This window comes from Notechis scutatus, chromosome 1 (genome assembly GCF_049901735.1).
Source record: "Notechis scutatus isolate UNSWTSFEM ecotype Mainland chromosome 1, rNotScu1.2, whole genome shotgun sequence".
Lineage (NCBI taxonomy): Eukaryota > Metazoa > Chordata > Lepidosauria > Squamata > Elapidae > Notechis > Notechis scutatus.
Window position 1 is genome coordinate 311,612,394 of NC_142009.1, and position 18,130 is coordinate 311,630,523.

Genomic DNA, 18,130 nt, shown 5'->3' on the forward strand with positions numbered 1-18,130 from the left:
AGGTTATGGTTATATAGCTTATTCTGCAAATGTATCCCCCCCACCCACCATTAGGAGGTAAAACAAACATTTCTGAACATGTTTTCTTTGCTCATTCATCTATTAATGTGATGCCACAAATACCATAGTTAAGGCCACTGTGTTCATTCAGCTATGAAACTTACTAAATGGCTTTGGACCAATCAGTATCTCTTAGTCTAACTCCCTCTTATGGTATTCAGTATGCAAAAAGAATAGCTCCATCAAGAATGCACTGAGCAGGGAAATGAGGGACATAAAAAGGAAGTACTGTATTTTAATAAACATATTACTGTAAACAAGCATTGTGGTGGAAAGCAAGGCCCCTGAGACTCCAATTTCTGCCTCTGCTGAAACATCCAGCTGGTTATTCTCAGTGTTGTCCTTATGCTGTTTGTAGCTCCTCTTAGAAGCGGGAACCCCATAGCTTCAAAAATTGGTCTTTTGCATATCATGTAGTGTCTCCAGGAGAATGCTCCAAATGCACCCAGTCCTTAGCACACAGATCCCATGCGCTATCCCAAAACTGAAACCAATAAATACCACAGACAGCAAGAAAAATGACAAAAACTCTCTCACGCACACCCTACTGTAACATGACAAGCTTCTCCAACCCCAAATGTAGTTCAGGGTGTTATGCAATCAGTTCTAAGGCAACTGAAAATTGACTTCCTAAAACATATTTTATCTTCCAGCAAGTACTGTTATCTGAACGAAAGAGACATGTAGCTGACATAAGAAAACATAGTGAATTATTTTGAATTGCCAGTATTTCTGCATAAAAATTAACTAAAAGGTGATTTATATATTTATTGGGGAATATGATCCAAAGCTACGTATTTGTGTGGCAAAAGTAAACTTTCACTTTCAGTAACTGCTGTGCCCCCCTTGGGTATCAATAATTGCAACTAAATGTTTCCGATAACTGTTGATAACTGCACATCAGCTTGGAGGAATTTGAGCATATTCCTCCTTATAGAACAGCTTTCACACAGGCCTCAATTCAACTGCCCACTTAGGGTCCTACCACGCCATTTATATAGGCTTAATGTTTTGGTCATTCCAAAACATTAACTTTCATATGCTTAAACCATTCTTTGCTCATACAATTGTTGTTGGGATTTTTTGGGTCACTGTCTTGCTGCACATTCCACTTTTGAGTTTCACTTCATAGACAAATACCCTGATATTTTCTGAATTTACTAGTACAAATCAGAATTCATAGTTCCATTAATTATATATGTACTGATCCAGAAGAAGCAAAGCACACCCAACCATGATACTGCTCCCACTATGTTTCACAGATAGGATAAGGTTCTTATTTAGAAAGCAATGTTTGCCCTTCACCAAACATAACACTTTTCATTCAAGCTAAAAAGTTGTACCTTGGTCTACTCCATCTACTGAACATTCTTCTGATAGTCTTCTGACTTGTCCATGCAGCCTTTAGAGGGGCATCAATGTTCTTTTTGAAGAGTAGCAGCTTTCTCCTTGCAACCTTGCCATGCACACCAGTGTTTCCTGAATGGTGGTCACATGAATGCTGACAGTTGCCAATGCAAGAGAGACCTTTATTTCCTTATATTTATCTTGGGAATCTCTGTGAACATTACATACCTTGTTCCTGGTGTGATTTTAATTGGTCGACCATTCCTATGAAGGGTAACAATGGTGCTGAATTGTCTCAATTTGTATGTATTTTGTGTGACAGTGGACCAGTGAAATCCAAGCTCTTTGGAAATAGTTTTGTAACATGTTCCAGCCTGGTGAGTATAAACAACTATTTTCAGAGGTCCTCAGTAATTTTTTCCACGCCATGATACATTTCATATACCTATGTTGTGAAGATCAGAATTTTATAATGAATAATTCTTTAAATAGGGCAAGAACTTCCACACTCACATCTAATTATCATCCCGTTGATTAAAACACATGACTAATTTCCCCTTCAAATGAATTGACAATCCTAGCAGTTCACATACTTTTGCCACACAAAAATATGTAACAAATGAGCAAATATAATTTTCTTGACTCATTTAATAATTTTTTATCTATTGTTAGAACCTGAGTGGAGAAGAGATCATGTTTTCAATCATATATACGAAAATATATTGAAAATTTAAAACTTTATAAACATTTAAGTACCACTATACAAATAGGAGATTAACATTACTATGTTTTCCTTGCTAACTAGTTTATTATGAGGCCAGCAGTTAAATTATGGTTATAACTGGGATGTAATAACTGACAGCGGTGCAAAGTGATTCCAGAAAAAGAAAGTAAAATTTTAATGTTTGGATTTAAATATGAAAATACTAAAGGTAGACATTATACCACTTAGCATGATGAGCAATTTCTAAATAATGTTTAGAATTACTCATACTTAGTTTGACACCAGTCTGGTGTCTGATGTAGGCCAGATTAAAATAAATTCATTTACATTCATACAACAATGGCGGATATTGCATTTACTCAGTAAACGTTATACAAAATATAATCATGAAAAAATATTTTTGCAATGCTTTCTGCCAAAGCATTCCATATTGTTTACATGGGGGATAATGGCTAAGATAATGGCCATTTAGAAGAACTAAATAAGGTTTAAGTGCCCTAATGAAGGCACCTAATAGAATATAAGCCACATTTCTTAGAGGCAAAAAGCCAAACAGGACCAGTTGACCGAGGGATTTTTGCCATCTTTGCTTTCCCCAAGAAGATATCAGGTAAACAAGCAAATGTTTTCAGCCAGCTAAATTGTGATGCCTAATTAACTCTGACTCTTACGTTGCTAAGTAAGGTTTGTCCTGATTAGTACATGGTTGGCACTATTTGGCAAGTTCAGGAGTGCAGGCTAGCTTGGGGAAAAAACATTATGCAAGAAGACAGTGCCAATTCACACCTATATTATGAGAAGAAAATGTGTATGTTTATAAAAGTCACAAGATGTTGAACTCTATATAAAAGCAACTTAGTATTACTTTTAAGTGGCTTTTGAAAGACCCTAGAAGAATGGTACTTTATTAGATTTTTTAAATTATTTTTTATAAATAACTCAAGGTGGTGAACTTATCTAATACTCCTTTTTTCTATTATTTTCCTAGTCCTCTGTTTTCACTGTAAAACACTTGAAAAGTGTTGAAAAACAAATAGTGCCCAAGGGAAATCAGATATATGACACTGGACAGCAGTAACTATGTAAAAGTGTTCCATAACAGGAGAAGAGAATGTTATTCAGTCTAAGTACTGTACGCCTTTTACCTTTCTTTTTTTAAAAGGGGTATATGGGAAAAAATATTGGAGAAGAAGTGAAATAATTATTTTAACTTTGGTAGTTTCATCTAATGTCCTTTCCATCTTTAAAATTAGAATCACAAAAGCCTTTTAACAAGCCATCCTCCCACTGATAAAAAGCAAAGACAGTTTGCATCTCAGCCTCCAAAGTACCACAGAAGCCTTTTTCCGCTCACTTACTTCAAAAGCCATTAAAACAACTTGTTGAAGGACAGCTGTAGGGAGTTAATGGAAGGCAAGGCTTAGAAACAATCTTTAGATTCTTTTTCTAAAGAGTTTCTCACAGGTCCTTCCAACAAAAATGACAAAGATCTTCACAATTCTTACCCATCTACCAAAATCAATGGAAAACAGAATAAATACTAGCATCTTCAGATTTTAAAAAAATATGCTCGTTGAAGAAATATAGAAGATATAAAAAGAAAATATCTATATCATATGCATCCCTGTTTTCTCCATTATTTCAGTTTAATTTTAAAATATATCCAGCAGAATGTGTCTAGTTTCTTGACGAAGCAATAAATTACATATAAGAGAAGATAAATACATTCTTTAAAAAATTCCATAAAATATCTCTGAGCCATAAGGATATCATCCCAGTTGTAATGATCTTCGACAAAGGATTAAAACTGCACATTTTATTTCAATTAATTAAAAAAGGGAAGGAAATTAATCACTGGTCAAAACTTGTTTTAAAATTTTGAACTGTTTAATATTAAGGATTTTAGTCCAACAAAGCTACCAGTGCCTATTTCATTTTTTATGATTGTGTACCTAAAATACCAGTTAACGATCTGTACTATTTGAGGTTTGCAATACTTTTATAAAATCAGACTCTGCAAAGTAGATCATTTGAAACTTTCAGATTTTAAGTTTTCTTTCTTCCAACTTTGAGTACTTCTACTTACTTCTGTGGAAAAAGTAAGTACAGTGCCTTGGCTCTAGTATTTCGAATAATGGAATTGCCCGCATTGTCAAAAACAACCTCAAATAGGGATTTCTTATCTACCAGTCTCGACATTGACTTGGGGAAAATCTTTTACCAGTCCTCCCTACAGAAGTTTTCCAGCTCTGTGATGTTTGAGGAGTTTCTTACATATATAGCCAATTTCAAATTACTCCAGACCTAGGCTTAGACCTAGGCTTTAACTTTGCTATTCCAGAACTCTTCATCTTTTTTCAGCTATTCCTTGGTGGATTTACTGGAATACTTATTGTCAAGTTGCAAGGTCCACATTTGGTTGGGCTTCAGTCTTCAGGAGGTACTCTCACATTGTCCTCTAGTATTCTTTGGTACAATGAAGAATTCATAGTGGATTCTATGACGATGAGCTTCCAAGCCCCGAGGCAGTAAAGAAGCCCCAAACCATATCATTTCCACCACCATGCTTTATAGTTGGTTCTTCTGGTTCAATGCAGTCTTTGGTTTACACCAAACTGTGCCAAATAACTTGCCTGTTTAGAACTGTAATGGTATGTGGGAATGACCTTGAGAGGCAAGGGAAAGGGATGCTGTCTCAGGAATATGACAAGAGAGGGAGGAGCTCCAAGTGGTATAACAATCAGAGAAAGAAACTCAGGAAGAGCCTGCCCTGAGTGATCAGGCTGTTAAAAGTAACACTAGGAGATTTGTACTTTCAAACTTGCAAGATTGTTAATATTGTCTTACAATAGAATATAATTAGTTCATCCAGTTGTATTTCCTGTCTGGGAAGGCGGACAAGAACAATTGTTTGAGAAGTCTTGGTCTTGCCTAGGTGTTTATGAATAAACTTTACTCTTATTCTGACATTCCTTTTGGAGACCAAAGGATTTCTCTTGGCACACCTCCCATATTCTACTTTGTGCAGCTTCTTTCTAATGGTAGACTGATGTATTGTGATGTCAATGGTAGTGAGAGCTACCTCTAGGTCATGTGCTGAAATTCTGGGATTTTTAGAAGCTTCTTTCAGTATCTTCTGTTCTGCTTCTAGGCTTTACTTGGGAAAGTAAATATGTACTTTACAAATTAAATTTATAGATGATCTTTCAGGCAGTGGAATGCTTGATGCCCAATTTTTTGGTGAAGTTTTAAAATCCCTTTTCAGACTCGTAGCAACTATAACCTTTTTAATAAGGCCTCTAAGAGATCTTTTGACTAGGCATGGTGATAGCACACACTAGAATAAATCAAACTAAATGTCTGAGATTTAAATAGGACAGGTTCTTCCCTTCTAAAATGTTCTATTCATTTTTATCCGATCTAGTACACCTGATTCTAATTGCAGATATTTGAAGCATTGCTAAATGGAGAGATATAAAATTTTCCACATCTGAAAGTGCCATTTGTGTTTATTTAAATTTTATTTATTTGTAAAATGTATTAGCTATCCATCTTACCACATGGTAACTCTGAGTGGCTTACAATATTAAAATTGCACAATGTAAATGGTATATGACATGTAAATGGTATATGATATTTGTTGTATTATATCTCATTTATCTATCAATATTGTTGAAAAGAAGATCAAACAAAGGTTGTATGTTGGAATATGATGAAGTTAAATAATTCAGTGGGGTGTATCTACTTTTTCAGATGACTGTATATACAGTAAATGAATGCTGCTACTGGGAGAGATAAAGTACTTCAAAATATTTAATTGAGGAGATAATTCTCAGGGAGAATTGCAAATAATTCTGTGTTGCAGATGTCATAGGATAAGCACATTCCTAAAACTGCCTTTTAAAACAAACAAACAGAGCAAAACACAAAATGATGGAAACATTATTTAGTAATATTATTCAACAACTTCCTCTAAAGCTGAGCTTTGCAAATCTTCCTGCGTGCAGGCCAAGAGTGTGCTGTGGCAGACTTCCCTGGTAGGTTATTCCATAACCTTAGGGCAATGGCAGAGAACTGAGACTGTCATTACCTCCCACAATGATGGCAAATAAAGCAAAGGACCTGATGAATAACCTAGTTGGAGAGCAAAAAACTCTTATGGGATGGAAATGATGATCTCAAAAGTAATGCCCTTATAAATTCTGCAGTCCTTATAAATTCTGAGTACATAAAACAACAACCTAAATTGAGAAGTTATTTAGATGCTATGCTTGTTCATTTTATCGAACACAATCCAGCATATAAAAATTCAGTTTCTCCTTTTTGCACTATTCTGCCTAGCTTCAGCATCATAAACTTTTTAACTTCAGAGACTGTCTAAGAATCTGACTATGAATAATCATATATTTTTAAAATACCTAGATTGTACTTAATGGAGTTAGAAGTGAACTCTAATGAGGAAACCTGGTGTTCTCTCTTTTTTAAAAAAGTAATTTAAGTAATTGAGGTGAGTACTATGGGAATTGATAATTTATAGAAGCATTTATAGATACTGATATTAGGTTTGTGAACTCCCAAGAGCTCACAAATCTAATGTGTATTTTTAAGAAAATCAGGGGAATTTTAATTGACAAACCCATTTTTGCAGGCTTGACAATTGTATTTCAATGATACAATTTCTGAAATTGCCTTATGCTTTATGCTATTCTAAAGTCCGATATTATGAATGGCAATACCATACATTTAAAATACCCATTTCAGAAAATGCCCATTTCAGAAAATGGGCAAAGGCCACCTGTTTGCAGTAAACAGTGCCAATTTCACTAACATTCAGGAGACTGGTATTTATTTAATTTATTACATGACCATACTTTCCAAATGTTTATAATAGGAAATATATTAATAAAATAGCAACAAAAGCATTTTAACTCAGAATTTTTTTAAGAATAAAAAATCCTCCTGGCATATTTTTAAAATTGCTTCCAACATGAATATGACAAAATCTGCTTGTTTGAATTTAAGCAAAAGCTGGATAATCCAGAGGGTTTATTATTTGTTTGTTTGTATCTCACCTTTATAATTTTATTATAACTCAAGATAGTGAACATATCCAACATATCTTATTCCTTCTTTTTCCCTATAACAACAACCTTGTGAAGTGAGTTGGGTTGAGAGAGAGTGACTGGTCCAAAGTCTTTCATGGTTAAGGTGGTACTTGACCTCATGGTCTGCTGCTCTCTAGCATGGTCTGCAGCTCTCTTAACCACTCAATCAAACTGGCTCTCTCTCATTACTTATCCATAAGCATTTTGCTTGCACAGCTATATTTTGTGACTTAATGAATTAAATAGGTTGTATAATACATGTAGTAGCTACAAGCAGAGGATTGACAAGACAGCTTATTATGAGTTGAGGTAAGTTGCTTCCACTCACTTTTCCTTTTGACATAACTTTTGTATTCTTGCAAAGCCCATTCCATGTTTATTTTGTAAATCAAAAACAATCCATATACCCAATCTGACAAAAAAAACCATGTAAAGGTGGCACTTTTGCAATTTTGGTTTCAGAGCTAACTTTCAGAAAAATGAGCAATGAGAATAGAACTGAAGGCATGGCATTTGATAAGAAATATTTATGTAAGTACTGCTTACAATACTGTTTACAATAAAAAATAAATTGTCCCTATTTTTTATTCTCTTATTCAGTAAAATACTCTTTAAGAATATAATTCCTCAACTCAGTGTGTATTTCTTGCTTTAATATGTGTATCACAAACAGTACCTTCTGTAAGGCAAAGACATTCCCATAATTATATTGAGCAAATTAATGAAAGAACACTCACCTTGAAAAGTTTTGCCTTTAATGTATTCATCATCGCTCATCACATCTGTCCCTGTAAATCCCATTTCCTATTCTATTCATTAGATGCAGCAACCTGGAGCTTTAGTGATTACCGCCACACTTTTCCCATGGCCTTCTCACCTCTCATCTCACCCTTAAGTACCCCATTCCCATTGTTTATCATCTGTTCTCTTCTCCTGGAAACTGCTGTTAGAAGTTCACTTATCCCTAATCTTGCCTGCTGCCTTTGATATTCTTTCTAATCCAACAATCTGTCAACTAGGGCATCAACCCATGTCCAGGCCAGCTGCTCTCTCCCAGGCTTCATACAAAATGTTCAGAGGATTCTGATCCAGCAAGAAAAACTTGAAGCAAATAATTAATGTTGATTCGATCAAAGCTCATGACTTTAGTGTGCTATTAAGTAGAGGACTGAAGAAAAACTAACTTTTTAAAGTTTAAACTTGGCTGTTAATACATTAATGAAATTCTGGTCAATGTGTAAAGGGACATGATTAAAGAAAGTAAATGCATGAGGAAAGAAAGAGGAAGCTTTTTTAACTAAAAAAGGGCAAAGAAAACTATGTTCCCATGCAAACCTGCTTATACATAGAATGTTCTTTCTCATATGCAGTTTTAAAATGAAGTTTATCAGCAAGCTTCTTCAAGAAAGCATAAGGTGAGAATAATAAACATAAATAAGCAGCTAAATTATTTTACTATAACTATATATCAGAAAGACAGGAGGGCAGAGTGGATCTTTGTCCTGTAATTTAGAGGTAACATTTATTGATCTTCTGTATCTTAGCAGCATTATGACAAACAGATGGTCCCCAGATAGTGGCCAATGCCTGTGTTCAAGGTAACCTGGTATTTAGTGGGAGGGTTCACATATTCAGGCCTGCTGTGAGGACTGTCATTAGACATTTACTGGATAAAGTTCTTCAGATCCACTCAAAATTAAATTCAGACAGGATACATTTATATGAATTTTGTCCTATATCTGCCAAATGGTTGACCCTACAGCTCCCAAGGAAGTGGATAGGATCCTTGGGATTATTGACTTAGTTACCTGCTTATTAGATCCATCCCCCTCTTGGTTAGTTAAGACTTCCTGGAAAATGAAGTGTGGTTTGGGCCATGAGGTGATAAGTGGATCTTTGAGTGAGGGAACATTTTTGCCTCTCTTGAAGAAGACAGTGGTACACCTCTTCCCCAAACAGCCATCTCTGGACCCAACATTGGCAACATCATTGATCAGGATTACCAATTAACTCTGGTGGAGTTGAAATGGTATTGCTACACCTGGATGGTTCAACTATTCTCGTTCATTTTTCGGGAACTTTATCATCAATCATGGTAACCTTCTAGCCAGTCTACAGGGATTAGGATTGGAGACACAATGTTACAGTGGTTCTCCTCTTTTCTCTATGACTGGTTCAGGTTGGTTTGTGTGTGAAGCCAAAGGCTCCTGACTTACATGATGCCTCAAGGCTCAACTGTCCCAGCCTTCCTAATCGACATTTACATGAAGCTGCTGGGTGAGGTAATCTGTTGATCAAGTATTATCAATATGCTGATGAGATCCATTTAAGAGCCAATTTGGTGTCATGGTTAGGCAATAGGCTAGAAACTAAGAAACTGTGAGTTCCAGGCATGATTAGGCATGGAGCCAACTAGGTGACTTCAGATCAATCATCTTCTCTCAGACATAAGACAACAATGGGAAACCATCTCCAACAATCTTGCCAAAATTACAGGAACTAGTCCAGACAATCGTAGGGAATTAAAATTGACTTGAAGGCAGAATGTATACACATATACATTCTTATTTGCTACCTCAACTCCGGGTCAAGAAAGTGATGCTCTCAAGATCATTTCCCAGGTATGTCTGGTCAGGGAAAAGTAAACTTAAAATGAAAATTGAGTAGCTGTGTATTCCCGATTCTTCCGCACCTTGTTTTTTTTCCATCTTTATTGCTGAATAAGAGTTTTCTCTCTTATACAGAACTAAAGTGCAATTAGGATGGCATCATCTTTGATTCCTGATGTAAAATTAAACAGAATTCCAACTATTATGAATCTTATGATTCTCTGTATAAGATTTTGAAATTGAAATCATTTCCTCAAAAGAACTGTTCTGCTCTTTTTATATTCTTAATAACATATTTATGCAAGAAACTACTGAAGTCTGCATTTATAATTGTTCATCTAAGATATTTAGCAATACTCCTAGCTGTAACCATTTGGAAAGCTGAATCAAAATAAAAGTACACACATGCCATTTCATTCTCAAGATCTGATTTCAGTAATAAGCAAAGATGTTATAAGAATCTATCAAGAAATATTAAAAGTACCTAGAAGACCTTACAGAATTAAAGATATTGCAATATACAACAGTAAATCCAAACTTTGGTTAGTCAGAATTTATCCAGGTGCAACTATTCACATCAAAAAAAGAAGTTATATGCTTCTAAAAGGTAAATGATTCCATTTAGAGCTCTGGTAGATACCAGAATTGTTTACTTCCTTTGTCAAGAAATCTTTCAACTGGGATATTCATATACATTGTATTTATAATAGAATCAATAAGCTAATAAAAGTAATAAATATTTGATATTAAAAAGCACAATACTGAATTTTATATTTTTTAAAGATTCAGATTATTAATTCAGAGTATCATTATCTGTAAAGCAGCTTTAAACCATTCATCAATCAACTCAAACTGTTTTCTGGTAGTTTGACGGACAGAATCTTTCTTAGCCTTGCTATATAAAGGGAGACTAAGAATTAATCTTATGATTTAGAAGTTGAACATGTGGATAAGGTTTGTACATTTCAATAATTCATGCTTGGTTTAATAGTAACATTAAGTTAACTAGAATCAGCTAATTTAACAAAGCATAGTAAACCAAAACCAAATGTTAATATGAGGCTTGAACCATCTCACTGTTCATAAAGCAACGTTGATTATACACTGCTCAAAAAAAATAAAGGGAACACTTAAACACAATGTAACTCCAAGTCAATCACACTTCCGTGAAATCAATCACGGTACTTAGGTACCGTGTTTCTCCAACAGTACGGCCTCCACCAATAGAAAGCCCCACCATGTTTTATTGGCATAAAATCAAATTAAGCCCCTCCCCCCCCAAATTAAGGCCCATATTAAACATGCAAAATGGGGGGGGAATGGTGGGGGGGGGCTTGCTGTTAGGAAGTACTTTTGTTGCATGCCTGGATATGGTGCTGCCTGCGTTGGTATATCGGGAGATTTCATATCGGGAGACCTTCCACCGTTGCTTTCCCTTCTCCCTTGCTGCCACCGCGGCGTTTGGCGCAGCCACGTACGGCCAGTCAGGGCTCCTCCCTGCAACTGGAGCCCTGAGGAGACACTTAGCCCAACCCCACGTGGGGAGGCGAATCTCCCGGGGCCTCTTCGGTTCCTCCCCGACCTCCCTACACTGCGCGCCTCTGACGCGCCGGTCCCTTCAGCCCAGAGAGCTCATCCACCTCAAAGAAAGGCCAGGCGGGCGGCTGCAGAGCAGCGGGTCCGAGCCGCTCACAGCGGAAACAGCCACCACCCTTAGCCCGACGCGGGGAGAACAACCGAGGAGGAGGCTGCAGCCAGTTCCTCCTGCTTGCTGAGAGGTGAGGAAGCCGCGGCTTTGCAGAGCAAGCGAAGTGCTGCTCGCCCGGGCGAGATTTGGGAGCGAGGGGCAGGAGGAGGCACGCACGCACGCGCAGCTCGCTTTCCCGGCTCTGCCCAGCCCGCAAGGCTCTGGCGCGGCCCTAGCGGGCAGTGAGCGCCTCCCTTAAAAAAAAGAGCCAGCTGAAGCCTCCTCCTCCTCAGCTGCAGCGCAGACGTTGACCTTGCGGGGAGAGAGAGGGAGAGATCCTCTTGGGCGAGCGCCATCCCCCGCAGCCCTCCGCACGAAAGGACCCACCGGTAGGGGAAACCGAGCCACGAAGACTCCCTTGGCGGACGCTCCCGAAGGAGTCGGTCGGAAGCGGTGTGGCTAGGCTGGCCGCGGAGGTGCTCAGTGCAGGTGCCTCCAAAGGCGGGAAGGATGGGCTGGCGGGCGCTAACCTCGGTCGTTCTCCCCGCGTCGGGCTAAGGGTGGTGGCTGTTTCCGCTGCGAGTGGCTTGGACACGCCCCTGCTGCTCCGCAGCCACCCGCCTGGCCTTTCTTTGAGGTGGAAGAGCTCTCTGGGCTGAAGGGACCGGCGCATCAGAGGTGAGTAGTGTAGGGAGGTCAGGGAGGAACCGAAGAGGCCCCGGGAGATTCGCCTCCCCACGTGGGGTTGGGCTGCCCTCTCGGGCAGGGGAGGCTTTGTTGTAGTAGGGTGTCGTTTTTAAAATAATTCGCTTTACCTTCGAAAGCAAAGGGAAGGCGGCGACGGGAGCGCCTGAAGCCAAGTGTCTCCTCAGGGCTCTGGTTGCAGGGAGGAGCCCTGACTGGCCGCACGTGGCTGCGCCAAACGCCGCGGCAGCAGCAAGGGAGAAGGAAAGCAACGGTGGCCCGAACCCGAAGATCTCCCGAACATCCAAGCTGTCGCCACCCGCCCACCCACCCGAGGATGCAAGGGGGGGGAATTAAGTCACCCCCGAAAAGATGGCCTAGCTGCTTTTTCGGGGGTCAAAAAAAAATAAGGCCTGGCCTTATTATGTGAGAAACACGGTAGCAACACTGATTGACAATCAATTTCACATGCTGTTGTGCAAATGGAATAGACAACAGGTGGAAAGCATAGGCAGTTAGCAAGACATCCCCAATAAAGCAGTGGTTCTGCAGGTGGTGACCACAGACCACTTCTCAGTTCCTATGCTTTCTGGCTGATGGTTTGGTCACTTTTGAATGCTGGCGGTGCTTTCACTCTAGTGGTAGCATGAGACGGAGTCTACAACCCACACAAGTGGCACAGGTAGTGCAGTTCATCCAGGATGGCACATCAATGCGAGCTGTGGCAAGAAGGTTTGCTGTGTGCAGAGCATGGAGGCGCTACCAGGAGACAGGCCAGTACATCAGGAGATGTGGAGGAGGCCGTAGGAGGGCAACAACCCAGCATCAGGACCGCTACCTCCGCCTTTGTGCAAGGAGAGACAGGAGGAGCACTGCCAGAACCCTGCAAAATTACCTCCAGCAGGCCACATATGTGCATGTGGCTGCTCAAATGGTCAGAAACAGACTCCATGAGGGTGGTATGAGGGCCTGACGTCCGCAGGTGGGGGTTGTGCTTACAGCCCAACAGTGCAGGATGTTTGGCATTTGCCAGAGAACACCAAGATTGGCAAATTTGCCACTGGCGTCCTGTGCTCTTCACAGATGAAAGCAGGTTCACACTGAGCACATGTGACAGACATGACAGGGTCTGGAGATGCCATGGAGAACGTTCTGCTGCCTGCCACATCCTCCAGCACGACCGGTTTGGCAGTGGGTCAGTAATAGTGTGGGGTGGCATTTTTTTAGGGAGCCGCACAGCCCTCTATGTGCTCGCCAAAGGTAGCCTGACTGCCATTAGGTATTGAGATGAGATCCTCAGACCCCTTATGAGACCATATGCTGGTGCGGTTGGTCCTGGGTTCCTCCTAATGCAAGACAATGCTAGACCTCATGTGGCTGGAGTGTGTCAGCAGTTCCTGCAAGATGAAGACATTGATGCTATGGACTGGCCCGCCCGTTCCCCAGACCTGAATCCAATTGAGCACATCTGGGACATCATGTCTCGCTCCATCCACCAATGCCACATTTCACCACAGACTGTCCAGGAGTTGGGGGATGCTTTAGTCCAGGTGTGGGAGGAGATCCCTCAGGAGACCATCCGCAACCTCATCAGGAGAATGCCCAGGCGTTGTAGGGAGGTCATACAGGCATGTGGAGGCCACACACACTACTGAGCCTCATTTTGACTTGTTTTAAGGACATTACATCAAAGTTGGATCAGCCTGTAGTGTTTTTTTCCACTTTGAATTTTGAGTGTAACTCCAAATCCAGACCTCCATGGGTTGCTAAATTTGATTTCCATTGATAAATTTTGTGTGATTTTGTTGTCAGCACATTCAACTATGTAATGAACAAAGTATTTAATAAGAATATTTCATTCATTCAGATCTAGGATGTCTTATTTTTGTGTTCCCTTTATTTTTTTGAGCAGTGTATTTAAACTGACAGCATGATCTAGTGAGTCAAAAACTGGCTGTGTTATACATGGTTTGCTGAGTTAACTACAATTGGTTAGGTTCAGAAAACTCACAAAGACCTAATTCAATATGTTGCATGAAATCCACTGTTTTATAAACTGTGATTCATAACTTAATATACTGTGTGATTCTAGTAAATTGCATATCTACTACCCTATTATTAAAAGCTATTAAAGCCTCATGCTAAGACAGCTACTAGCACTCACTGAAAATAATGTACCGATGGACATCACCCTTCATTCACTGAGAACTTTGCCCCCAACTGGCTTACTATTGGATGAAGCAGAGATAATCTTTCATTCATTCAATATGATTCTGTCAACTCAGGTCTTAAAATGGTAGCCATTTTGCAACTCTGCTCTCATTATAACCATACCAAGCTGTTTTATATGCACCGTATAACTAACCTTGCAGGATTATTCAGGACAGTATGAAAGGGGGTGAGTTTTAACAATTTTAATATGACTTTGAAATTAATCTTCACTAATGCAGAGAATTCCAGTCATAATTCTATTGTCCCAATCAGCATTGTATTTTTTGGAACAATTGTTGGAAAAGTATATCAGAAGATAGGGAAATAAATTCTGGTTGATACTTCATATACTACATATATTCTAGTTGTGTTGCCCAATGCAGAGACTAGGAGCATGTGGGTATAAATTCTGCAGGAAATAAAGTGCAGAAACAGATAAATTTTGTAGAGTGGTGCAGAAAAAATCCCCCACTTTCACTTTCTGATCTCAAGCCATCCCTCAAACATCTATAGGACCAGAAGTTATTCCCTTATTCCCGAATTTGCCCATTCTAAACATAAAACCTGAAACGAAAAGGACACACAAGCATACTAGCTAATCTCAGAAAATGGGGGAGGGGGGATTGCCTGTGTTCAAGGGCAATCATTGCAAAACCCATTTAACTAAATAAATGTAATAATACACTTTTCTTCTTGCGGGAGGGACTAAAAATTCTGCCTGCATTCGAAAATGCTCAATCCTAGATGTCAGGAGTTTCCCTAAGGGGAAAAGAGGGCAACCCCATGAAGCTGCTTCCAACTCGGTATCTACAGGCTACTCTGCCAGCTCCCCGAGTCCATTCCTGGGCCCTAAATCCCCACCGATCCTTTCCCCCCATCCAGTAGTAGCGACTCTTACGAGGATAGGAAAGCCTAACCCTCCCGCCGCCTCCCTAGCTGCGCCTGCGGGAGAGCCGGGAGTAGGCCTTTCACAGCAGCGGCTTTGCGTAGAGAGCGTACCCCTAAGCGCTTCGGTGAAAGTGGGCTAATTCCTGAAGAGAAGACAGCGGTTCCTCCCGCGGCCTTCTCACCTAGCCTGCTTACCTGGCAGTATCGGAGGCGAAAAGGCCGCAAATATTGGGAGGCGATGCAAGGTCCGAGCGCCAGTTCCTCGATCGATTCCATGCCGGGTGCCGCTATTTCAGCCTCGGTTGACGGCGCGGGGTTAAACTTGCAGGGAAGCCGAGAAGTAAGGAATGGAAAGAAAGAAGGGGAGCGCGGGCAAGAGAGGCAGTCGGCGAGGAAATGCATGCGGAAACTAGAGAAGAGCGCGCGATGCGCGAGGGCTTTTCCGGGTGTTTACCTTTCCCCTCATCTTTTTCCCTGTGTGGATGAGTGGAGTTGGAGGGCAATGGATGCAGGACAACGCTATCTTCCTATGGAAAAATACTTTGAATTCAAAGTGGAGGACAAGGATGTTATTAAAGTCCTTTAAGAGATAAAAGCTTGAGGGAGACCTTATGAAATACTTTGCACTACACTCTTCACCCCCACTTTGCATTGCAAGAGAGATGGGACTGGAAATGGCACAAATAGCAGTTCTTAGCAGGTTTATCTATGTGATCCCTAGAAGTCAATAACAACTTGATGGCAAAGTATCAATAATTTCTGGGCGGGGGGGTCCTTGGTACTCTCTGAGCTTGGCTGTTTCTTGCAAACGTTTCATTAATCAAACATAGTAGTAGTTTCAGAGTATTCAGAGACTGCTAATGATTAGGTGATTATAGCTAAAGAGAGGTTCTGGGTGCCTTTTTTGGACTAGATAACAGAATAACAGAGTTGGAAAGGACCTTGGAGGTCTTCTAGTCTAACCCCCTGCTCAAGCAGGAGACCCTATACTATTTCAGACAGGTGGTTGTCCAATCTCTTCTTTGAAATCTCCAGTGGTGGAGCACCCACAATTTCTGAAGGCAAGCTGTTCCAAATCTACACCAATTACATTAAGCTAAATTTCTTTACTTTTGGCACAGCAAGCATGGCCATTATTATTTATACACTGTGTTTTATGATTTGATATGTGCCAGTTGTGATTTGTTCAGTACATTATCCTTAAGAAATTATGTCTTATTAGGCCATGATAATTCTACATCATCTTTACTTCATCCTTGCAAAATTGACAAGTATTATTTCCAGATTATGAAGAAAGGGCTAGAAGGAGACAGTCAGAGAAGTTACCATAAAGCTGCCTGGTGAATTCTTTACTGGATATTGATAAGGATACTTGTCCAGTTCCTTTTATTCTATTTGAGGCTTCAGATGAAATAATGTTGCATATATAATCAACTTCTAAAAATAATGCACCCAAAATGACTTGTTTTTTAAGTTGTTACAAATTAATCAAATTGAACAACCCTGCATTATTCCTTTTATTTTTAACATTTGCTGTATTTCTGCTTGTTTTAGTTAAGCTAGTAATAGCAAGGAGCTCTCCTAGGTATTAACATCCTTCACCAGCCAAACCTTTAGCTTCCAAAATTTCAGCATCTTTTGCCCCATTTTACGACCTTTCCTGTCATAGATGTTAAGTGAATCTCTGAAGTTAAGACAGTAGCATGGTTATTAAGTAAATCTGTCTTCCCCGTTGACTTTGCTTGTCAGAAGGTTGCAAAAAGTGTTCACATGACCCTAGGATCCAGCAACTGTCATAAATATGAATCAGTTGCCATCTGTCTGAATTTTGATCATATGGCTATCATGGTCATAAGTATGAAAAACAGTCATAAGTCACATTTTTCAATTCCATTGTAACTTTGGTCACTAAATGAATTATTGTAAGTCGAGGACTATCTGTATACAGGGATGTATGGAGAGTTTTATATTCAGGGATTGGATGGGCTTTTCTCAACATTGATAATGATTTTGGTATTCTTCCAATCCTATGAGTAGCATGAATAAACTGAAGAATCTCAGAGCATCCTTCACCAAGAATAAATCACAGGATAGTAGAAAAATGTAACAACAAATATGGCTTTTTTGTAAGTGGTAACTACTATGTGAAAAAAAATATGTTAGTGTATTTCCTTGTAATCACAAATCTTATAACTAAGATTTGAAATACCTATTAGAGAGAGTTGTACCATTAGATTAAAGTCAACTCAGCAAATAGTATTAAAGAAGAAAAATATTTGTGTACAATGATTTAAAAATTGTTTCAAGATTGTGCCCCTAGTAACAGAATGGATGCAACAATTTTGATCATTTGTGCTAGTATTTAAAAAAAAACTCTCTACATTTTGATAATTAGCCTCTGGAAAAGACAATTTGGCTATTAAATCTAGCACTAAGCACTGAGTATGCACAGTTAGTATACACAAGGATAAGATGATCCTCATACAATATACAATATTTAGTGGAGAATCCAGAACAGTAGAGTCAGAAATAGCCCCCTCAATCTATATATATAAAAGTGAAAAAGCACTCATGCATCATCACAAAATCTCCAGAACTGTAAAGCCTACAAACTTGAAATTTGGCACGTATGTTGCTCTTGGTTTCTAGGTGCTCACTAAGAAAGGATTTTTTTGAAATGACCATCAGAGCATTAGTATTTCGTATATTGTTATTAACACGCTCTGATGCTAAGGAGTTCTACTCCCCCTCCCCACCTGAAAAGAAATTATTCCAAATGCAAAACACAAGCAGAGGAGTTTCAGTTTCAGTTTTA

At 39.4% G+C, this 18,130-nt stretch overlaps 1 protein-coding gene across 2 annotated transcripts in view; it reads right to left on the reverse strand.

The window, feature by feature from the left end:
* The window catches only part of NUDT14 (nudix hydrolase 14), a 56,998-nt gene extending 41,204 nt beyond the window's left edge, over positions 1 to 15,794 (reverse strand). The window contains exon 1 of one of the 2 annotated variants that reach the window (XM_026670127.2): positions 15,511 to 15,794. In XM_026670127.2, the coding sequence (XP_026525912.2) occupies positions 15,511 to 15,717 (207 nt within the window). In that variant the 5' untranslated portion in view covers positions 15,718 to 15,794. The remainder of the gene's footprint in view (positions 1 to 15,510) is intronic. The other variant, XM_087952274.1, reaches the window with a different exon arrangement.
* Positions 15,795 to 18,130: the final 2,336 nt, after the last annotated feature.